This window comes from Macaca fascicularis, chromosome 9 (assembly GCF_037993035.2).
Source record: "Macaca fascicularis isolate 582-1 chromosome 9, T2T-MFA8v1.1".
Taxonomy (NCBI): Eukaryota; Metazoa; Chordata; class Mammalia; order Primates; family Cercopithecidae; genus Macaca; species Macaca fascicularis.
The window spans coordinates 71,357,390-71,381,359 of record NC_088383.1 but is presented as its reverse complement, the minus strand read 5'-3'; the positions used below and the strand labels follow the sequence as shown (position 1 = coordinate 71,381,359).

At 47.9% G+C, this 23,970-nt stretch overlaps 1 protein-coding gene across 3 annotated transcripts in view; it reads right to left on the bottom strand.

Annotated features, from left to right (window-relative positions):
• Positions 1-23,303, bottom strand: part of DUSP29 (dual specificity phosphatase 29) — a 36,034-nt gene extending 12,731 nt beyond the window's left edge. The window contains exons 1-4 of one of the 3 annotated variants that reach the window (XM_065520880.2): positions 23,220-23,303; positions 22,756-22,887; positions 13,086-13,140; positions 7,589-7,822 (exon numbers count right to left, since the gene is read on the bottom strand). In XM_065520880.2, the coding sequence (XP_065376952.1) occupies positions 7,589-7,788 (200 nt within the window). In that variant the 5' untranslated portion in view covers positions 7,789-7,822; positions 13,086-13,140; positions 22,756-22,887; positions 23,220-23,303. The remainder of the gene's footprint in view (positions 1-7,588; positions 7,823-13,085; positions 13,141-22,755; positions 22,888-23,219) is intronic. The other 2 variants (XM_005565420.5, XM_005565421.5) reach the window with 2 other exon arrangements.
• Positions 23,304-23,970: the final 667 nt, after the last annotated feature.

The window sequence follows — 23,970 nt, the reverse complement described above, 5'->3', positions numbered from 1 at the left end:
AGGCTGGTCTCAAATTCCTGACTTCAGATGATCCACCTGCCTCCGTCTCCCAAACCCAGTGGAGTCTTAACCGTGTAGTCTTGAGTGTGCCCGTTCCTTGCAAGTGGACTTTAAAACAGTGGGCACATTTCTGGCATCTGATCTTTGTTAGTTCACCTGATGGGAAAGTGAAATGAACTGGCCTTCCTGCATCTTGGGTGTTCTTGTTACTTGCTGATGGTGAAGCTCTTCCGTGTTGAGGCACCTGAGAAAACACAGGGCCGACAGCTGAAACTGACTTGTGAACTGAGGCGGCAGAACCACTGGGAGCCTGCGTTTTCTTTGTTTGCTAAACAGCACCGATTACACTGGCAGTACTTTCCTTGTGAGAGTCTTGTGAAGTTGAATGATGCAGCATTGAAGCTTCTTTGAGAGGTTAAAAGATGACTCCAGGGGGAAAAGGCAGTGGAAAGATGTATGTCAGAATGTGCTTATCCCATGACAAAATATGGTAATGGGATTATATGTAATTTAAATTTTCTTGTTTTTGTCTTTCTACATTTTGTACATTTTCAGTAATGAGCCAGTCATATATTCATTTACTATGTAAATGTATAGCATGATGTGTATTGTTATTTCCTTAGTTCTCAGGAGAGACCATTGTAGAGGCATAAGGTGGCCTCGGGGTTTTTAACTCCTGCTGGAAATCTCCTGTCTGCCCCTCTCTCTCAAACTGTCTTCCTCCAAGGATGGAGGTGAAGAGAAGAGAATACCCAGGAGGCCTGGTTTTGAGAAATGATGTGGTGTGAGTAATTGGGCTTGGCATTTGCCTAACCATGCAAGGAGATGGTTTATGTTGCTTGAGGCCTTGACTGCTAAGCTGTTTTCTGGCAATGAGAAGGCCAGGCCAGGCCAAGGCCTCAGGCTTCTCTCCCCGACCGTCTTGCCCGTGACCGCCGCCCAGCTATGCCTCAGTGGCCTTCAGTAGTTGGAAGTCCTAGTTATTTCAGGTAATGCCCAGCATGTTAAATTGGCAACCTTAACAGTGTTTTGCTGCATCCTAAACTGGCCACCCACACCTTGAAGAAGCAGGTTAATTTCATACCTGCTCGGTGCCTTAAGGCAGAATTGGTTCCTCCTTTTCAAGGAGAAGGAGCTGTCTCAGCTGACTGACTTGTCTTCACTTCACTTCCCAGGCTCTGGAGGCCAGGTCAGCCCTGGAGATGCCTCTGGCTTCTGAGGCTGTGAGTCCAGTCAGAAGCAGGAAAGCAGAAAGAACAAGACAGAGGGTTCCCTGGAAAGCCACCTTGGGCTGGGTGGGTGGGACAGGCCGCAGGCCTTGGCAGGAATCTGACCCCAAATGCTGGACCTTAGAGGCAACTGTAGTTTAAGCAAAAACAAGGAGCTCCTGAGGGCCCCCACCATTCCATGAACAGCGGAAGTTTAACTGCACCCTGGCACTGGCTCTGACACCCGCATGGTGGAGAGGCAAGAGGGATTTCTCAATTATCCTGTTTCAGCCAAGCCTTATCACTGGAGGCTGCCCTGCCTAGGAATTTGCAATCACTTTGACGGTAGCCAGGATATTTCCCCTCCTGCTGACTATAGGGAAAAAAAGGACTGAAAAAAGATTTTGCTAAGCAAATGAAAGATATGAACGAGATTAAAGTGAGAATATTTAAATTACAGAAACTTAGTGCTTTCGAGCATACTCAAGCATTTTTGAAGCACCCATTTAGGGACTGCTGATTGATAAGAGGTGATGAATTATTCTTATCTCATCATTGACGCCAGTCCCTGGCTCTCTGGAGGGCAACACTTGGTTAACCTAATTTGAATCTAATTTGAATGACTTAAAAGTAATAAAACAAGTGTGTGCTTGAAACTAATAAAGCCTAATTCATTTAATAGGCCATTTCTTAAATAATTTTATTGTAGAGCTGGAAGGGAACCTTTGAAATCATCCTTTATTTTACAAATAAAGAAACTGAGTCCCAGAACAATAAAATGCTTTGCCAAAGGCCACCCATAGTTGGTGGCCACCCACACACAGTGGGGACTGGGACACTGTGCCCAGTCATGCTTGAGGCCTCCACTCCACACTGAGCCTGTGGTTCCACTTGTGGCAGATTCAGACCCCTGTCGAGTTAGAGGAATGAGTAGGGAGTGGGTGGCTACACCTTGTGTGAAGAAGACTTCCCCCAAACCCCAGGAATATCTACAAGGTGGCCAGCCAGGCCCCACCCCTTCGACCCCTCTGCTGAGCCGGCAGAATGAGCACCCTTCACATCACCGTCCTGTTTGTGGCCTTTTCTCATCAGGCTGCAGTGGCAGGGCCACCTTTCCCCTCCCCAGGGCTGCTGAGTAATGAGGACTTGGAGTTACCAGGCAGCCCACTTGGTGAATCCCCTTGGGCTAACCTGGGATTGAGAAAATGCTTTAGCAGTTTTGAAACCCACAGGCCCAAGGAGCTTTGATGTGGCTGCCTTCTTAGGCCTTAGGTCACTTCCCTGGAAGGTCTAGGAGGGCAGGCCCTCCTTCCAGCACTCTGCCCTGGGTCATGATAGAATCTCATGGGAGAAATCTGACCCAGAGTTGTTTGCTGTCCCAAGGCTTCTTCCCCTAGCATGGGGACCCTGGGTGGAAAGGCACAGTGACTGTTCTTTATCTTTCTCATACACTGTGAGTCGAATTTCCAGAACCTGCCTGATTTGTCATTCAGTGCATGAAGGTACTGGGCACTGTGAGACATGTTTTGTTTGCATTAACGCATAGAATCCGCATTTTATAGGTGAAGAAATTGAAAGTCACAAAGCTTGAGTCACTTGCCCAAGGCCACACAGAAACCAGTATTGGGTCCAGACACTGTGGCTCCAGAGCAGATGCTTAGCCACTCGACCTCTCTCCACAAAAAGGAGCAGGGAAAAGAGTGAGCTTCATCTTAGAGGTACATATGCCCCTCTGCGGGCCCAACAGTCACTGGCCTGGGCTCCAAGGATAGATAGTAGCTTTGGCCGTTGCAGGACATCCAACCTTACTCCTGAGTCCTGACCTCCTTCACTTCCAGAGCCTTGGTACCTTGGTACTGGGCTCAAAAATCTTAGGTGCTTTTAGGGAAAGGAAAAACCTAACCAAAATGTAAATATCAAGTTAAAACTGAGGTTTTATGCACGAGGAACCAGCTTGGAGCTTTTGGCTGCTTTGGGCAACCCCTGCAAAAAGACCAAGAAACACAGGCAGCCCTGCCGGCTCACAGCCCAGTTTATGGCCTGTGCATGGCTGCACTGGCGGTGGAGCTAACTGCTCTTGCAATAAGCATCTGTGAGTGTCCTTAACCTTGTTAAGTGAGTGTCACAGAAATCAGGGACAAGCACCACGCCATGCTGACTTGAGGCTCCGGCCCCCAGCCGGGAGTGCAAGCCTCACACACCTGTGTGTGCTTGTATTGGGGCTCGATTAGGCAGAGTTGAATTACAAGGGCAGTGACATTTTCCATCTTCTTGGTTGAAAGAAGCAAGTTCAAGGTCAAACATCAAGGAGGCAAGCATATTTTATTGTCTGGCACTTGATTAACTAGAACACGTCGGTTCTGCTCAGATACTCAACGGCTTTCTGAATGAAGTCCCTTGGCTGTCATTTACCCTTCCTCGAGCTGGCCCTGACCTACCGTTCCAGATTTCTTTTTGTGGTTGTTGTTAAGTAACAATATGTTGTTAAGTAACAATAATATTTGCATTTGTCTATTACTTTTTTTTTTTTTTTTTTTTGAGACGGAGTTTCACTCTGTTGCCAGGCTGGAGTGCAATGGCGCCATCTCAGCTCACTGCAACCTCCACCTCCCAGGTTCACGCCATTCTTCCACCTTGGCCTCCTGAGTAGCTAGGGCTACAGGCTCCCGCCACCATGCCTGGCTAATTTTTTGTATTTTTAGTGGAGACGGGATTTCACCGTGTTAGCCAGGATGGTCTCGATCTCCTGACCTCGTGATCCACCCCCCTCAGCCTCCCAAAGTGCTGGGATTACAGGTGTGAGCCTCCGCACCCGGCCATGCCCAGCTAATTTTTGTGTTTTTAGTAGAGACGGGGCCAGGCTGGTCTCAAACTTGTGACTTCAAGCAATCCACCTGCCTCAGCCTCCCAAAGTGTTGAGATTACAGGCGTGAGCCACCACGCCTGGCCAATTATTCTTTAAGTTGAGGAAAAGGTAAAATAACCTGCCCAAAGCCAATGCACCTGACTAGGAGACTGTGCCAGATGGCGTTACTGTTAGAATGTTTGCAGCCCCTCCGGCTGTGCTAGTTATACTTTCCTGCCCGACTGACATAAGGCTTTGGTGTGGACTTGCTTTTGCCAGTGAAATGTGGGCAAAAATGGCAAGTGTCACTTCTAAATCAGCTTATGGTTTGTCAGGTCTCTCTTTTCTCTTTGCTGCAAGGCCAGCAAGATCCCAAATCGGGGCTGCTGTGTCACCCTGGGTCCTAGAGTAAAGTGGCCGGGAATGCAGCGGAGCTGGCCCACCATGGACTGCAGTGGGAGTGAAAAAGAACCTTGCTGTGGCAGGCCGTCAAGATGCTGGGGTGAGCTATTAGACTAGCACAGCTAATCGAAACTGACCACACAGCAGTAGAATTTGGCTTAATCTCAGACCTTCTGAAAGTGTACCACATTCATCCTCTATATTCCAGATGAATCCCCCTGCTTTTCTCACCTCTGTAGCTATTCCCATCCTGCCTCCTCTGCCTGGAATTTCTTTGAAATTCTACCCATCTTCAAAAGTCGAGCCTGGATTCATGTCTTCTGTGATCTTTCTGAGATCCATAATAGCACCAAGCACTTACTGAGCATTTACTATGTGCCAGATACTACTCTAGCATTTGTTTGATTTCATTTAATCTTCACCCCGTGAGAGAAGTCCTATTATTGTTGCCATATGAGGTGAAGAGAGGTAAAATAATTTGTCCAAGGTCACACAACTGGCGTGTTGTGTGGCAGAGCCAAGACTCCAAGCCTGTGCTCCTTCCCCTCCAGTACTCACTGCTGTTTCTGTTCCCTGTTACATCTCTGCTCATCTCCATCTTCTGCCCTCCTCAACTCTGAAACAGCTTCTGTACCTGACATGTTTTGTTTGTTTGTTTTTGAGATGGTGTCTCACTCTGTCACCAGGCTGGAGTGCAGTGGCGCAATCTCTGCTCACTGCAACCTCCGCCTCCCAGGTTCAAGCAATTCTCCTGCCTCAGCCTCCTGAGTAGCTGGGACTACAGGCAAGCGCCACCACACCCAGCTAATTTCTGTATTTTTAGTAGAGATGGTTTCACCATGTTGGCCAGAATAGTCTCGATCTCTTGACCTTGTGATCCGCCCGCCTCGGCCTCCCAAGGTACTGGGATTACCGGCGTGAGCCACTGCACCCAGCCTGACCATGTTTTTTTTTTTTTGATCTGGGTTTGAGTATAAATTTTACCCCTTTCTGGTGGTGAGAACTTGGGCTGGTCACTTGATTTCTCTGAGCCTCAGTTTCTTTCTTGTTTCCCCCGCAGCTCTAAGCAAGGTGTCCAGTAAACGGTTACTGGCTGACTGAATGAATGAATGAACTCTCTGAGCTGTGACTTGTCCATTTGTAAAATGGGAATAATAATGGTTCCTCCTTTATAGGGTTATTGTGGAGTCTAAATGACGCCTAGCACAAGGCATGACACCTAACACCTAAGAATTCAATACAACTTAGCTACTATTATTATAAGCCATAGGAAACATAAATACAGTATACAATATACAGAGAAAAAGCTTACTTCTCACTATGGGGATTGGGGGAAGCTAGCTTCATGGCAGAAATGACTTGAGTGGACTTTGAAGAATGCATAGGATCTGGACTCGGACATGAGGTGCAGGGAAAGACATTTTAGACAAAGGGAACAGCATAGATAAAGATACAGAGACAGTTTAAGTCTTAAAATCTTAATCCCTCTTTCCTTGGTTGTACCATTTCTAGGGTCAGATCTAAGGAAATAATTCTAAATATAGAAAAAACATTATGTGTAAAGATGTCCACTGCAGCATTGCTTATAAAAGTGAAAACATGAAAGTAACTGATATGCCCAACAATAGGGAAGTAGTTAAATGAACGCTCTTCTGTTCATCTGATATATTGTCATGTCTATTATAATTAAATACATAAGAAGTAATAAAAGAAAATGTTTATGAATGATGCTATGTGAGAAATAAGAGAAAATGAATAATCAATATAGTTACAATTATGTAAAAACAAATTCCAAAACCAAAAGTAATATTCGGAAAGTCTAGGAGGAAATATACTACAATATTAATAGGAGTATCTTTGGAGTAATGGCCTTTGGTGATTGCTTTGGGATATTGAAAGCAATCTTTCTTACATTTATCATTTTTTTTATCGTAGCTAACCTTTACTGAGCACTTCCTATGTACTAGGCAGTGTACTATTTTACACACATTATCCCACTTAATCCATACAGCCCCATGAGGAAGGTTATCTTATTAGCCTCTTACCAACAGGGAAACCGAGACTTCTCTATTTACACAATGAGCATATGTTACTTTTTTTTTTTTTTTTTGAGACAGAGTCTCACTCTGTCACCCAGACTAGCGTGCAGTGGCACAGTTACAGCTCACTGTAGCCATGACCTCCTAGGCTCAAGTGATCCTCCCACCTCAGCCCCCCAAGTAGCTGGGACTATAGTTGTGTGCCACCAAGCCCAGATAATTTTTAAAAATTTTTTGTAGAGATGATGTCTCGCTATATTGCCCAGGCTGGTCGCAAACTCCTGGGCTCAAGCAATCCTCCCACCTTGGCCTCCCAAAGTGATGGGGTTACAGGGGTGAGCCACCATGCCCGGCCTATTACTTTCGTTATAGGAAATATTTACTACATTTAATTAATATTTTGTTATTAAAAGGCTAGAGATGTCAGTCCCTCCTTTTTTTTTTTTTTGCTAGTCCAAACACTGTTATGATAAGCATTGTTGCACATATTTTCTCATTATTGCTACTCTTATTTCTGTAAATTACATTTCTTAAAGTGATATTTTGGGTCAAAGTGTATGTGTATCTTTTTTAATTGGAACTAATTTTAGACTTACAGAAAAGTGCAAAAGTCACATGGAGCTTGGTAATAAAAAGGAATAAAATACTGATACAAGTACAATTTGGATGAACCTGGAAAACATTATGCAAAGTAAAAGAAAGCCAAGAACATATTATAATATTCCATTTATACAGAATGTCTGGAAATCAGTAAATCTATAAAAACAGAAAGTAGATTGGTGGTTGCCAGGGGCCGAAGGGCAGGTAGGGAATGGGGAGTGGCTGTTTAGTGGGTTCGGGGTTTCCTTTTGAGGTGATAAAAATGTTCCAAAATTAGAGAGTGGTGATGGTTGCACAACTCTGTAAATATAACAAAACCTCTGAATTGTACACTTTAAAAGGCTGAACTTTATGGTCTATGAATTATTTCTCAATAAAGCCGAATTCAAAGGAGAAAACCTTAGAGTTTCTGTACACCCCTCTCCTTCCTTCCCCTAATGTTCGCATCTGAGAAATTGTGGGTAAATTGTGGCACAGCTAACTATGGCACTTACTCATCGCCGATGTAGAGCTTGGGCCAGACCTCGTTGACGTGGGTGTACTGGGGACTGCCCTTCCAGAAGAGCCGCTCCAACTCAAAGGCTCCAGGGGTGCAGTAGTCCTCCTCCTCCCCTTCCTCCTCCACCTTCGGCGACAGCCTCTTGGCAGATGAGTAGGCATTCTTGAGGCTTGTCTTCACTTCTCCGGATGTCATTTTAGAGCTAAGGGATTTTCTCTCCTTTCTGCAGCTGGTTATGAGAGAGAAGCAGGATGGGGGTTAGCAGGGGACACTGAGGCAGGGAATAGGCTTTACGAAAAGAGGTGGGAATAAGCTAATCTTAAAATTTGGCAAGCGTTTCCCCAACCTGCTATGCCCCTGCTTCCTCTTCCCAGGCCACCCAGGTAAACAAGGAAGGCCATGATGACAGTTAAATGACACTTCCCCAATGTTCCAATCTTTCTAAAGTAGGAGAGCTGGGGTCCTTGGATGTGGGCCAAGGCAGGTTTTGGGGCTAAGAAATCCTGCAAGCAGCAGCCAGTCCCTTCCCACCTTTCTTTAGACTTTACTCCTTTGGTGCCTACTTTTTCCTTCATCTGATTGAAACCTACTGGTTTGGGCCATTTTGGACCCAAAATAGGAAGGCCCAGAAGATCCCTGACATTCCAGGTCCATGGCCCTCTCAGCGTCTGCAGGGAGCCATCAGCCAGCGGAAAGAGCACATCGCCAAGGCCATACCTGCCTGGGCCTGGGTCTGGGCCACATGCACGTCAGCAGGATTCAGAAGCCTCGAGAGAGGAGGACACGTGGCCGCGTGAGAGTTAACCTGTCAGAAGAGCTGAAGGCAGTGCTCATGCTCTCACACTGGGAGCCTGGCCATCATTGCCTTAACTTACCAAGGGGATTGGAAGAGATGCCCCAAGATAGAAAGCTGTGCCTCCAGATTGAAATGTGAATTTGGAGTACTCGTTAGGCTCTGCCAGTGGAATGCAAGAGAGGACTTTCCATTGTCCCCAAGGAGAGGAATTTGCAGTGGAATTGGACAGTGATTGTTTCCGGAGTTGAGTAACTGATGCACCTATGGTCAGCCTGGGAAGGGAAGTTGTGCTCCTACTCTGAGACTGGAGAGAAGGAGGAAAAGGTGGGAAGACGGAGAACCATAGAGGTGAGTGACTGGGAGGGAGTGCTATTTGTTTATTTATTTGACAAATACTTATATAACACCTATTGTGTGCCAGACACTGTTCCAAGTGCTTGATGATTGTAAATCCATTTAATCTTAACAACACTGAGGTAGGGTTATTCTAATACCCTATCATTAACCCCATTTTACAGATAAAGAGGATCATGAATTGAGGCTCTCTGTAGCACAGGGTCTTAGTGTGATGGGGAGGGAGATGAGGTGCAGTGTGAGCAGGGGCAGGCCCGGGATGCAGAGAATGTAGGAAAGGGTTCATGGCTTCAAAGATCATTAGGAACATGTCAAAGGGACTCAGAATACAACTTGAAGAAGCTTCCATTTATCAAAAATGGAACAATTTGAACATGAAAAATAACAATAATTCCAGTGGATCAAAACACATCAAACACTTAAGTCATAATAATACTGAAGGCTGGGCGCAGTGGCTCATGCCGGTAATCCCAGCACTTTGGGAGGCCGAGGCGGGTGGATCACCTGAGGTCAGGAGTTCAAGACCAGCCTGCCCAACATGGTGAAACCTTTTCTCTACTAAAAGTACAAAAAATTAGACAGGTGTGGTGGTGGGTGCCTGTAATCCCAACTACTTGGGAGGCTGAGGCAGGAGAATCGCTTGAACCTAGGAGGCGGAGGTTGCAGTGAGCTGAGATTGCACCACTGCACTCCAGCCTGGGCAACAAGAGTGAAACTCTGTCTCAAAATAATAATAATACTGAGAACAGGCCAAGTGCAGTGGCTTATGCCTGTAATCGCAGCACTCTGGGAAGCTGAGGTGGGTGGATTGCATGAGCCCAGGAATTCAAGACCAGCCTGAGCAACATGGCAAAACCCATCTCTACAAAAAATGCAAAAATTAGCTGGGTGTGGTGGTGCATGCCTGTAGCCCCAGCTACTCAGGAGGCTGAGGCTGAGGTGGAAGGACCACCTGAGCCCAGGAAGTTGAGGCTATAGTGAACCATGATCATATCACTGTACTCCAGCCTGGATAACACAGTGAGACCCTATCAGAAAAAAAAAAAACAAAAAACCCAAAACTTAATTATGCACAGTTGGAAGATGTTTGGGAACCAGCTCCTTATTTTGAAGATGGATAGATAAAGGAGAAGAATCTGCATGTATTGCTCCTCTCTTATACAAACTATATACTACTGGCTCAATATGGGAAATTTTCTTTTATAGAAGTATTCCAGATAATGAATAAAGAAGGAAGCACCATTTCACACCACCTGATGAGCTGCTGCATCCAGAGACTGAGCATAAACTGCCAACCACATACAAATAAGAAGAGATGATCAGACATTATATGCCTTCGGACAGAAGAGCACACCACCATGGCAGGAGTCATCTCACCAAAAAAAAACCTCGGTCTTCTCAGGGTCCTCAGGTCTGTATCTATCAGCCAACTTGCTGGAGATTCCGAGGACAGTAACATCATACCACAGGGCCTTATCTTTTAGAAAAATATTCTGAAATACTTGTTTAAAAAATAATATAGTTAGAAAATATAAATAATACAATGTTGGGGCAGGGTATTGATGTAGGTGTGAATGAGATGGGCTGGCTATGAGTGATGGTGATTGGGGCTGGATGATGGTTATAAAGCAGTTGCTGTTTCTCTTTTTTCCTTTTTTAAAATAGAGATGAGGTCTCGCTATGTTGGCCAGACTGGTCTCGAACTCCTGAGCTCAAGTGATCTTCCCACCTTAGCTTCCCCAAGTGCTGGGATTATAGGCGTGAGCCATCACACCTGGCCAGTTGCTGTTTCTCTTCAGGTGTGTTTGAAATTCTCCATGATAGGCCGGGCGCGGTGGCTCAAACCTGTAATCCCAGCACTTTGGGAGGCCGAGACGGGCGGATCACGAGGTCAGGAGATCGAGACCATCCACGGCTAACACCCGTCTCTACTAAAAATACAAAAAAAAAAAAAAAAAAACTAGCCGGGCGAGGTGGCGGGCGCCTGTAGTCCCAGCTACTCCGGAGGCTGAGGCAGGAGAATGGCGTAAACCCGGGAGGCGGAGCTTGCAGTGAGCTGAGATCCGGCCACTGCACTCCAGCCCGGGCTACAGAGCAAGACTCCGTCTCAAAAAAAAAATAAAAATAAAAATAAAAAAAGAAAAAAAAAAAAGAAATTCTCCATGATAGAAATTTAAAAGGAAAGGGTTGACACCACTGATTTGGGGAGTTCGATTCTCCCAAGTCCATAGCAGATGACTTAAAGGATCACTAGCTAGCCGTGTGTGTCTGTAGGGATTGTGGGAAGCCAGGATTTGTGACTTCCTCCAGCAACTTCCTGCTTCCTGGTGGGGTGTGGAGAGGGCAATGGGCAGCAGAAGGGACCCTCCTGTGGAGTCTCTCAAAGTGTGGTCTGAAGACCACCTCTGTCAGAGTCACCTGGCACTGACCAAAAATACAGATTCCCGGGCTGCACCCTGGACCAGGAGTTGGGGCACAGGCATCTGTATTTTAGTGAGCTCCCAAGTGAGTCTGACACTTAGTGAAGTTTGATAATAATTGTCTGAGATGTGGCTAGAGAGCCAGGGCGCTGCAGAGTCAAGGGAAAGGTAGTGAGGGCGCTTATTCAAAATGCCTCCCGCTGTCCCAGTGGGATGGGAGACCTGGTCTTTAGCCCAGAATGCAGCTGCAGGCTGGGAGGAGAGAGGACCTTGGGACTCCTGAGTGTTGCTTCTCTGTGTAGCCTTGGTGTCTGGCACGTAGGAGGCGCTCAGGAGATATGGGTTGGATGAGGAAGTGGCTTAGTGAATGAATGGAATGAGTGACTGAGGGGTGAAGGAATGATTAAGGGCTGTGAGGCCTGTGCTAGGGGCACAGCAAGAGCTGCTAAGGCAGGCCTGAGCCTCCAGGCTGATTCAGAGGAGGGTGAAGGTGAGGGGACTGCAGGCGCAGGGTGGGCTGCCCTCCTGCCACGGGTGGTCGTTCAGGCCCAAACTATTCTGGGGCCTGTCTTCTGTGTTTCCAGTCAGGAAGGAAGAAATTATTTCAAGGAGTGGCCAGAAATCTTTCTCACAGAAACGAGCCCAGACCCCTCAGTCCCCTAAGAGCATAAGTAGTTATAGCTCTCCTTGCTTCAGGCCCACAGTGTCTAAAGATCTGAAGCTCAGCCCATCCATGGCACCCATTCTTCTTGTTCGAAGTGAGTAGAAGCTGGGCACCATACACCTAAGGGTGGTGATTTAGGCCATCTTGAACTCTGCCTGCGGTTAATGGAAGCTTCAGAAGAGGTGATTTTCAGGAGACACTGGGGTCAATTCCATTCTGAAACCTCCGTCTGCCTCCTTTGATCACTGAAGCTGACCTCACCCTTGATGAGGCTGTTCTTCCTTCATTACACTGTGGAGGGAACCATACCCGTCTCCATCGCTGTGCTGAAAGCCTCGGCTGGATTTCCAGACAGAAGAGGAAGTGGTGCGGTCTACCCTGAAGAGCTTGGCACGCAGAGTGAGCCCTGGGATCTATTATCCTCCAGCATGCAGATTTGATGGGGAAAGAGAACAAAGTGTGGAACCGTCCAGAAACCACAGACCTGTAATCTTTCCAAATCCTGAAGGCGGCCTGTGTGCACCCTCTCTGCATGGCTCCCAACTCTCTAATTCTCAGAGAGGCCAGGAGCATCTGTTTCCCAGATCACAGCCAACATGGAAGGGAAGACAAATCTGTTCTGTTTGGTTTCCATAGATTCGACCCAGAGATTAACTGCCAAGGTCTCAATGACACACACAATATCAATCACAGGCTAAATGTCATAATGAGAGCTGGGCAGGCTGTCAAGAGAGGCCTCCAGGTTCCTGTTACAGCTTCATATTTAAGGATTTGGTCCCAGGAAATCAAATGCTATCTCCGAGACGACTTGGCCTACATGCAACGGCAGCCTGTCTCCTCCTTAAAAGGTGACAAACTCAGGCTCCTTCAGCGAGGGACCAGGCAGATAACATAGAGGAAGGAAGTGGGTTGGGTGTTAAGAAGTAAATTAAACAAACAAAAACCTGACTGTTGGCTTCAGGCAAGAGACGTTAGGGAGTGGTGGGGAGTGTGGCACACCAGGGAGCATATACCCCCATTAAGGGGGCAGCAGCTTGCCATCCCACGTGGGAATGCAAGCCCAGATTTTCTGATATTTTTATGATTCACATAGATTGTTGTGAGAGATCTATTGATTTTTAAATGTAAGCCCCTGTAGTCAATACTATCCTTGTCCCGTTACAAGGAAAGCATCTACTACAGGTGCCTACAGGTGCCTCCTCAGCTCAAGTCACCGCAGCAGAAGTGGACAGTTCTTTATACACAAAAGCCTTCCTACCTCAGGTGCCTATTTTCCTCTTGAGGGCATTTTCTAGTCCTTGTGCTGGTCAGGCCTGCAGTGTGCGGAAACATCCCCCATAAGTTATCACCAATTAGGGGCAGGAGTTGCCCAGTTCCTCAACCTCCCCACTTCCTCAACCCTGAGTGGGCCACTTTTGAAATATGTCCTGCACAGTCTCCCAGAGGCTGGCCCGTGTGTTGGAGCTCTCCAGTTGCCCACAGTGGGACTCTGCTCGTTCACACATCCTTTACTGGTTCTCCTCCCTCCTGGGTGCTCTGCATGCCACACTGTACTCCCAGGAGCACCTCTCAAATAAACAGCATGCACCCAAACTCTTGTCTCAGGGTCTGCTTTTAAAGGAAACTAAACCAAGGTACAGCTAATTTAAAAACATTTAAAGGTGAAAGATACAGTATACATATATCAAAACATCACATTGTATCCCATAAATACATACAATTATTATTTGTCAACTAAAAATAAAAATGTAAGGAGAAAAGAAAAAATAAAGATACCATGATAACAGAAGATGCAAAAGGCTGAGCAGTACTTGACCACTAAGGCCTAGAGTGACATTTCCTTTCGTGAAAGTGACCTTGCCTTTGAAGAGCTATCAGCACAGGGACTGCTCATTAACTCAGACTCTATTTCAGACCTTTTTTTTTTTTTTTTTTTTTTTTTTGAGATAGGGTCTCTCTTTGTCACCCAGGCTGGAGTGCAGTGGCACAACTCACTGCAACCTCGAACTCCTGGGCTCCTGGGCTCAATATTCTCTTCCCTCAGCCTCCCAAGTAGCTGAGACCACAGGTTGCACCACCACACCTGGCTAATTTTTTTAAAAAGTTTTTTGTAGCCGGGCATGGTGGCTCATGCCTGTAATCCCAGCACTTTGGGAGGCCAAGGTGGGTGGATCACAAAGTCAAGAGATTGAGACTATCCTGGCCAACATGGTGAAAACCCATCTCTACTAAAAATACAAAATTTAGCTGGGTGTGGTGGCGCACACCTGTAGTCCCAGTGACTTGGGAGGCTGAGGCAGGAGAATTGCTTAAACCTGGGAGGCAGAGGTTGCAGTGAGCCAAGATGGCGCCACTGCACTCCAGCCTAGTGACAGAGCGAGACTCCCTCTCAAAAACAAAAAACAACAACAAAAAAAGTCTTTTGTAGAGACAGGGTCTTACCATGTTGCCCAAACGGGTCTGGAACTCCTAGGCTCAAGTGATCCTCCTGCCTCAGCCTCATGAAGTGCTGCGATTACAAGCATGAGCCATTGCACCTGGCTTATTTCAGAATTTTCTATTGCAAGCCTTGCATTTGGTTCAAGGTTTCCTTTGCCCAAGTACGAAAGGCCTTAATCTGAATTTGAAACTGTAATTTGACACCATTATTTTACTTTATGCATAAAAAAACCCAAACAAGCAAAAAACTTTTTATAGTTTTTTTTTTTTTTTTTTTTTAAGCTAGAAAAAAATACATCAAAATGTCAATACTATGGGTGACTTTTTCTTCTGTTTCCTAATTTGGGATTCTTTTAATAAATAGTGATATTTTATAATAAATAACCACGTGTATATTTTTAAAGTGTGCTGGCCAAACAGAACAGTCTTGGCAGGAAGCTGCTTGTGACTTCTATTTTGCGATTTCCACCCCATCTCACTTGCTCCTGGGACCTGGCACTGTCACTGGCCCCGACAATCACTAGAGACCCTCAGATCTGCATGTTCCATCCTCCCTGAGCTCCGGTGCCCTCTTTGACAAAAATGGAGCTAAAGCTAGAGGGGCAAAGACACTTTTAAAACAAACAAAAAAAAACCTTCAAGCTGAACTCTTTTACTTGCTAAGGTGGCAGATGGGAGAAGCGGCCTGGAGAGATGCATAATTCATTTCAGTGGGAAAATTAAAATCTCTAAGTAGAACCCTTGAGGCTGCAGAGATTGGCTAGGGAGCCATGCCTAGGAATGAGAGCATGTGTCAGGAAAGAAGGCTTATCTTTTTTCTGTTTTTTTTTTTTTTGAGACAGAGTCTCGCTCTGTCGCCCAGGCTGGAGCTCGTGGGTTCAAGCAATTCTCCTGCCTCAGCCTCTGGGGTAGCTAGGATTACAGGTGCCTGCCACCACATCCAGCTAATTTTTGTATTTTTAGTAAAGATGAAGTTTCACCATGTTGGCCAGGCTGGTCTTGAACTTCTGACTTCAAATGATCCACCCACCTTGGCCTCCCAAATTGCTGGGATTACAGGCATGAGCCACCATGCCCGGCCATCTTAACATTTTGAAGAGCCACATACAGGCTTCTTGCTTAACAAAAAGCACAATTTAAGAATTTTTTTATTTTTCCATAGAGACAAGGCCTCACTCAGTTGCCCAGACTGTGGTGCAGTGGTTCAATCATGGCTCACTGCAGCCTCAATCTCCTGGGTTCAAGGGATCCTCCCACCTCAGCCTCTTGAGGGGCTAGGACTGCAGGCATGTGCCACCACACCCAGCTAATTTACTATTATTATTATTTATTATTTTATTTTATTTTATTTTATTATTTTTTGTAGCGACTGTCTTGCGATGGTGCCCAGGCCTGTCCCCAACTTCTGGCTTCAAGCGATCCTCCCATTTTGGCCTCATGAAGCACTGGGATTACAGGCATAAAGTAAAATAATTACAAAGTGAGCCACTTTGGCCTATTTGAGGATCCCTTTGATGGGAAAAAGATGAGTTCTGCAGCATGGCCCAGAAAGAGGTGCAGTGAAACAAAGAGAACTAAATTGTTCTGCACAATAAAGCAAGAGACTTTGTGTTTCCCAGAACATTCTAGAAGGAGTATGAGGGGGCCCTGCGGCAGGGCTGAGGAAAGGAGCAGTTGGGGCCAGAGACCACCAAGTGAGGAGTTTCTGGGGGAGGAACAGCGACGAGATTACTGAGAACGGGGGTTCCCAACCTTCAACGTGGCAGTGCCCCATAGCCGTGGCAGCCCTCTCACTGGGACCCTAACCCTTCAACAGAATTGTTATACACAACAGGCATGTTCTCGGTGACTCCAAGAAATCAAAGGGAAAGAGGCTGGCGCCGGCGGAGAGAAAACGCAGAAGTTTGTGAAGCAGCAAATACAGAACCATCCCCTTCTTGTACAAAAATAAATTTCCCCAAAATATTAACACTGGCTACATGCTCGTTTTAGGGTGACGAAATTATATGTGATTTTTGTTTTCTTTTTTTAAAGTAACCATCTTTTCTAAATTTTCTGTGCTAGACATGTTTTACTTGAGCATATGGAGGGAAAAAAACAAAATTCCATGAAAGTTCTATTTTAGAAGTGTTCTGCACCTAGTAGACGTTCGCCCCAAATCCCCAGGCCGAGGCAGGAAGGTGACCCTCGGGACAAGGTCTGACCCTGCTCCTCACATCTCTCCAGTGGCACCGAGTGCCTCCTGTCAAGTGGGAAGCCCCTGAAGGCAGCTCTGTGTCCTCCCCAAGGCCGCCCATGGCAGAGCCAGGCCTCCGTGGTGTCAGAAGGTCATCCTAGCCCCCCGTGCCTCCTGAGAAAGCAGGAGGAATCTAGGTTTTGTGGATCTTGAAGCTTATTCAATTTCTTTCTTCTTCTTCTTCTTTTTTTTTTTTTTGAAACAGAGTCTTACTCTGTCACTCAGGCTGGAGTGCAGTGGTGCAATCTTAGCTCACTGCAACCTCTGCCTCCTGGGTTCAAGCAATTCTCCTGCCTCAGCCTCTCCCAAGTAGATGTGACTACAGGCGTGTGCCACCACACCTGGCTAATTTTTGTATTTTTAGTAGAGATGGGGTTTCATCATGTTGGCCAGGCTGGTCTCGGACTCCTGACCTCAAGCAATCCGCCTGCCTTGGCCTCCCAAAGTGCTGTGATTACAGGCATGAGCCACTGCACCCGGCCTCAATTTTTTTAAGTAAAAAAACCAAATAGGTATAGGGCCTTGGAAGAGGCTGGTGCAAGCGTACAGTTCTGAAGCTTGGGGCAAATCCACCTCGGAGCAGGGGGGACCTTCCTTCCCCTCTGACTTCAGATGAAGACGGCAGCCCCTCTCCCCACCCCATCCCTTACAGTGTCAGAGCCAGCATCATTGACTCTGCTTAGCTTGGTCTTAGTCTAACTCAGCGGACATTGGGGTGCTCTGGCGGGTCATGAGAAGGGATGGGGAGTGGCATCGTTCTCTAGGCCTGGCCCTGACTCCAAAACTTTACTGTGTATGTCCCTGGGTAGGGTCGGGCTGGGCCAGGCCAGCATGGGAGGGGATTGGAAAGGGGTGTGCTGAGCCAGGCCAGGGAGGTCTCTGCCTTCTAGAGGTTTTTAGCTGAGTAGAACAATTTATAGTGTAAACATTTTAAAAATTCTCCTCTCCCAAGAGTTCAAGACTAGCCTGGGCAAAATTGTGAGACCCTGTCTCTATAAGAAAATATTTTATTTTATTTTTATTTTATTTTGAAACAGAGTCTCACTCTGTCTCCCAGGCTGGAGTACAATGGTGGAATCTAGGCTCACTGCAATCCCTGCCTCCCGGGTTCAAGCGATTCTCCTGCCTCTGCCTCCAGAGTAGCTGGGATTACAGGCGCTCGCTGGCACGCCCAGCTGATTTTTGTATCTTTAGTAGAGACGGGGTTTCACCATGTTGGCTAGGCTGGTCTTGAACTCCTGACCTCAAATGATCCACCCCCGTCAGCTTCCCAAAGTGCTGGCATTATAGGCATGAGCCACTGTGCCCAGCCTTCTACAAGAAAATTTTTAAAAATTATGTACATATAACAGAAAAGTTACCACCTTAGCATTTTAAAATACAGTAAAGGCTGGGTGCAGTGGCTCAGGCCTGTAATCCCAGTGCTTTAGGAGGCCGAGGCAGGAGGATTGCTTGATTCCAGCAGTTCAAGACCAGCCTGGACAACATGATGAGACCCCCGTTTCTACAAAAGATTAAAAAAAAAATAGCTGACCATGGAGGTGCATGCACCTGTGGTCCCAGCTACTTGGGACACTGAGGCAGGAGGATCGCTTTAGCCCAGGAGTTTGAGGCTGCAGTGAGCTATGATCATGCCACTGCACTCCAGCCTGGATGACAGAGTGAGAACCTTCTAAATATGAAAAATCCTCCTCTCCCTTCAAAGGCATTCTGTATCTGTGCCTGTGTGTACATCCATTGCATTTTCATGTTTCTAAAGCATGGAGCTCATGGGGAAAGCTGGTCTGTGTTTAAGTGCCTGTGTACCATGTTTCTTCCACACACCACCCAAGTTGGGCTTGGATATGCTTGGAAAGAAGGGGGAGAGTAAAAACGTTACTGTGGTTGGGTGAATTACTCTATTAGGAGAGTAATACCTACTGCCGGGGTACGTGGGGAGGGGTAGAATTTGGCAGCAGTGTCCATATGTAAATATGTACATATTTTTAACTTAGTACAAGTCAGTGCTTGTCTTTATGCATTTTAGATCTACAAAAATGATCCCAACTAGGGAATAAAATAAGTGGATTTTTTTTTTTTTAATGAAAATTTGAATGTAAAAACCCAGGAATTTTTTGTGGCCTATAATTTAATTCCTAATGTATCAGACATATTCCAAGTTTAACAGATTTTTTTTTCTTTTGGATTCTGGCAAGTATGTTAACAGGAGGCAATTATGTGAATTAATATAAAATCCTTTTATTAAAAATACAGAAGAGCCTTCATTTTAAAAGTAATTTAATGTTCCTTCTCTGATGGTGTTGATGTCATGAACTTGTTTGATTAACTCTTCAAATGGTTTCAAAGCGCTTGGGGTGGTAATTTATGAACTTCTAATTGATTTCCCCAATCTTGGTTTGGCAGAGGCGGGCCTCCCGGAAACCCCGAGGAGGCTGGAGGCCACTCTCAGCTTCCTTCTCAGACAAGTGAGCCAGCCAGGATGGACTTTCCCGAGCGGCCAGGGGAGAGGGAGCTCTGGCACTGAAGACCTAGACCATGACGTCTGACCAGGCCCATTGTGGTTCCTGAATCCTAAGCAGCTGGGCCTTCACTCCCTCTGAAGATGTGTGGAAACACCACAGGCGGTTTCACAGGAACCATTTCCCACTGGGCCTCACCTCAGAACAAGCCTTCCTTGTTCGGGGAAGGGCAAGACTCGGGAGGTGCAGCCCTCACCATGGTCCTGCCGCTCCACCACTTCCTGTCCAGGCCACTTATTCGTCACTAGTCCTGTCTCAGATGCTACACAGGAGACGCTCTGGGCCTTGGGAAGGCGAGGGGCTAAGGCTGCCACCTCTTAAATCTGCCACCCACAAAAGCTTGCAGAGAAATCAAGGCCTTGGCTGGACCCAGGGAAATGATCATGTTGCTTTTATTGTGTGCGCAGTGATTATCTACTCTCAAAACCTTCTCGGTCAGGCGCGGAGGTTCACACCCCTAATCCCAGCACTGTGGGAGGCTGAGGCAGGCAGATTATTGGAGGTGAGGAGTTCGAGACCGGTCTGGCCAACATGGTGAAACCCTGTCTCTACTAAAAATACAAAAAAAAAAAAAAAATTGAGCTGGGCGTGGTGGTGCATGTCTGTAATCCCAGCTAGTAGGGAGGCTGAGGTATGAGAATCACTTGAACCCAAGAGGCGGAGGTTGCTGTGAGCCAAGATCACGCCACTGCACTCCAGCCTGGGTGACAGAATGAGACCTTGTCTAAAAAAAAAAAAAAAAAGTAAGAAACCTTCTAGACAGGGAATAACTGCCTCCACTTTACAGATGAAAAAATGAGGGTCAGGGAGGTTAAGAAACAACACACTAAGCTAGTAAGGGATACAAATGGGATTCAACCCAACAGCCCCACATCCCAACCCACCGCAACAGATACTTCACTATATTCTTGGTCACAAAGTATAAGCTCCTGAGGGCATGCCTGGGCCTCTCAATTCTGTATGCTTCCCTCCCCAGAGTGGAGCCCAGAGTCATGTAAATTTGCAGCAAGTGGCTCTCACGGGCCTTGGAATCTCACTACCTGGGCTTCGGCTTCCTCATCTGTCAAATGGGGATAACATTCACCTCACTGGTTGCTGAATTAAATGAGATCATCTAAGCCCTTGGCACATCCGCATGGGCTCAAAGAGGGTTTCAGGGAGCAGGGACAAGGAGGCAGCCAGGAGGGTGGGTGGGGAATTGCCAGCTGTACTGGGAGTTGTGTTCCCAGCAGAGAATAGGAAAGAGTGGGTGGAGGAGTTTGGCCGGGGCGGAGGTCTTGGTAGGGAGGCTGTGGCGGAGGAGATGGGCTTGTGTGAGCCTGAGCATTGTCCTGTGGATGACAGGGTCCATCGCCTCCTGTGTGACATGCAAGAGAGTAGGAGAAAGGACTCTCCCCAGCTAGTCAGTCTCTGGTCACTGTGTCAGGCTGCTAGGAGATCTGACCCCCTCATTACTGTGGAAGGGGTGGGCCCAGAAACGTGAATGGTCACGAGAAGAGGAAACATTATCTGCTCTGAAATCAGGCCGAACAGGACAAACAGCTGACTCCTGGCCTGGGAACCTGGAGTGGCTGTTTCCAAGCCGGGCCTCCCCGGGAGAGGGGCCCTGGTTGGAGTTTAGGGGTTGAGAGGAGTAGGAGAGTGAGATGCCACCAGGCCTCTACCCCCACTGAGGGGCACCAGGGCAAAGGGGCTGCACCCCCAGACTCTGAGGCACACTGGGTTCTGGCCTCTGCCCCTGTCTAGGCTGCATGACCTTGGGCAGAACACTTAGTATTTGTGTCTTTGTGTCCAATCTGAAATGGTGCTGTGCTGTCCACCCCTCATAGAGCTGTTGCAATTATGAGGAATAAATGATTCCTGCTTGTTAGGAAAGCTCTTGGAACAGTGCCAGACACATAGCACAGGAAACACTGCCAGTCCTCGAGGCCGCAGTGTCTGGGGAAGGCTTGGTGAAGGCTGCTCATCCTCGCCCTGGGGGACTCAACTGGGCCTCCCTGGGGCTGCTGGAAAATGCTCACAGCCCAGCCCCTGGCCTCAGGGCCTCCCCTAAGCTCCTCATCTACTGTGGGGTTGACAACAGCCATGGGAGTGCCACCTGCAGACAGGAACAGGTTCCCACCCAACCCAGGTGTCAGCCATGACTGAAATGTCCCCAGTAAGGGCTCCAGCTTGTCTGATGCAGAGGACCATTGCCTCTCTCCTCACCCTCAGCACAGATCTGCTTTTGCCCACGAAGATCCTTCAGAGCCAAGTGAGCTCCTGATACCGGAGCGGGGCCGGGAAGTGCTGGATAGAGAAAGGCAGGTCCCTGGCTAGGGCTCCACCCCTACAGACCTAGGTGAGGTCAGGCACTCCTGCCTTGGCATCCAAATGTTGTATTTTCCAAGACCACCCTGGCCCGCCACGCCCCCATCCTGTGCCTATAAAAACCTGAGACACACAAGCGGCTGGACATCCTGAGGAACACATGGGCAGAAAAAGACACAAGCAGCTGGTTGTCAAGAGCACGCCGGCAGAAGATCATGCCGACAGGCACTGGCAGGCCTGCAGGCCATGACCAGTGAACGATGCGGAGTTTGGCCAGAGCGGTCGGAGGAGAAGAGTCGGCTGCTGAGTGGCCCAACTCCAGGAAAAAACCATCTCCCTTCTGGCTCCCCCATCTGCTGAGAGCGACTTCTACTCAACAAAGCCTTGCACTCTTTCCCCAAGCCTGCCTGTGATCCGATGCTTCCCATACACCAAGGCAAGAAACCCCGGGATACAGAAATCCCTCTGTCCTTGTGATAAGGAAGGAGGTCTGATTGAGCTGGTTAACACCAGCCACCTATAGACAGCAAACTAAAAGAGCACCCTGTAACACACGCCCACTGGGGCTTCAGCTGTAAACATTCACCCCTAGACACTGCCATGGGGTCACAGCCCCACAGCCTACCCGTCTATATGATCCTCTAGAGGTCTGAGCAGCTGGGTACTGAACAGGTGAGCCACACCCCCATCGCATGCCCTGTGAGACAAAGGAACCTTTCCCTCTTCACTCCCACTGACTCTCCTCAGACCCACCCCATGCCCACCCCAGCCTCCATGCCCAACGCTCATTCCTTGTTAAGAACCCAGCTCAGAAGCCCTTCAAGTGTTGTTTGTTAATGTCAGAGTCCTTGGATTTGTGGGTGGGACCAAACGATTTTCTCATGACGAGAACAAGGAGGGACCACAGGCTAAAGGTGGCGGCAGCGGAAAAAACATCCAGTGCCAGGGACCCTCAGGTGCTGGTGGCTGTGAGTGTGGCAACCTCTCCAGACATCCTCCTCGTGCCCCCTCCTCCTGCTCGCTGGAGCATTCTCCACTTTCCTGAACAATCAGAGCCCCCGGGCCCAACTGTTCTTGGGTTCCGGGCCCATGAAGGGACCCCTGGGGTCAAAGCACAAGGGTACCAGGGTCTAACGGGAGAGCCCTGTTCTGAGACGCAGGCCCGTCCCGCTTCCTGCCCACACAGGTCTGAGACGCAGGACCATCCCGCCTCCTGCCCACACAGGTCTGAGACGCAGGACCATCCCGCCTCCTGCCCACACGTGGTGCCACCTACACTCTTGAACTAGTGGCTCTGATCCTTCATGACCCAGCCCCACCCCCCATCTCTACCACGACAGCGTCATCCCCAACCCCATCCCCTCACCAGGACTGAGAAATGCTTCCAAACCCGTCACTCTGACCAAATGATGCTTTTGCATTACCTGGGACACAGGGAGAATTCTCATCCCTGGAGCTTTAAGTACTTTCTTGTCTTTGATGCTGCCCTACACAGGATCCGAGTCACTCCAGGGCCTCGCTCTCTCTTGCCCCCGAGATTTCTCCCTCTTTACTGGCTAAATGGACAAACATAGAACCTCGTTGGAATAAATATGATACAATGCATCCAATGCTTCACAAGGGCTCGATGAGCTTTAATCCACCCCATTATCCTTTAGAAATGGTCATTGAACTGGAAGTTCAGATTTGGAGAAAGGGAAATGGAGAAAATTCCATGGCGTCTCTAGTAAAAGGACAGTAAGAAACCTTTCACACTAGAAGGAGGTCAGCTGTTGCCCACAGCACCAGGAACAGGGTGGAAAAGGGGCTTCTAATCCCCACACCCAGGCCCCCAAAGAACACGTGGGTGAACCCAAGGGGTGCCGGCCTCCCCACCCAAGAGCCTTACCTGGGTGCTCAGGGGCCTGGCCAGGTCAGGAGGTTCTGATCCATGGGGCATGTGGCAGCTGCACACCCAGCCACCCCGACTGGCAACAGAGGGCCTATTTTTAGGGTCAGATCTGCTGACGCTGACCTTGCGTGCCGTCCAGTCTAAGAGGAGACCTATGACATCTGCTTGCAAAATGATTTGCCAGTGCGACCTGAAACCCTTGACTTAGGAAGCACTGTACCTGAAGCTCACATGCTTGTCCCTGGTCCAGCCACAGAGGCAGGACATGTGGCCGCCAGGGCAGGGACAGACAGGAATTTTCCAACTTTGTTTTCCTGGGATGGACGAGGCCAGGTGTCTACAGGCCCTGCCCTGAGCCCTGTCCCAGAACAGCTAGAACAGGGGAGGTTTGCCCACTGGCACAGATCCCATGGGAGGGCCAGGGCGCCCAGCATGGGAAGAGCTCTCTATTCCAGTCTTTTCTGAGAATTTGTGGAACCATCTCTGGGAGGCCAATGGAATGGATGCCACATCACACAGGGTGATCAATGAAACTCTGAGAAAGACTCTAAGCTTGGGCAGAGTTTGTGCTGTATGGCTTCCAGTGAGACCCCAGCAAGCACCCAACCATGCTGGACTTCAGTGGGGATAATAATCATAATGCCCTCCTCTTACGTTGCTACGAGGACTGAATGAGATAAAGAATTTAGTGGTATTAGAATATTTAACAGTCTGCAGTGAGCCAAGATTGTGCCCTCCAGTCTGGGTG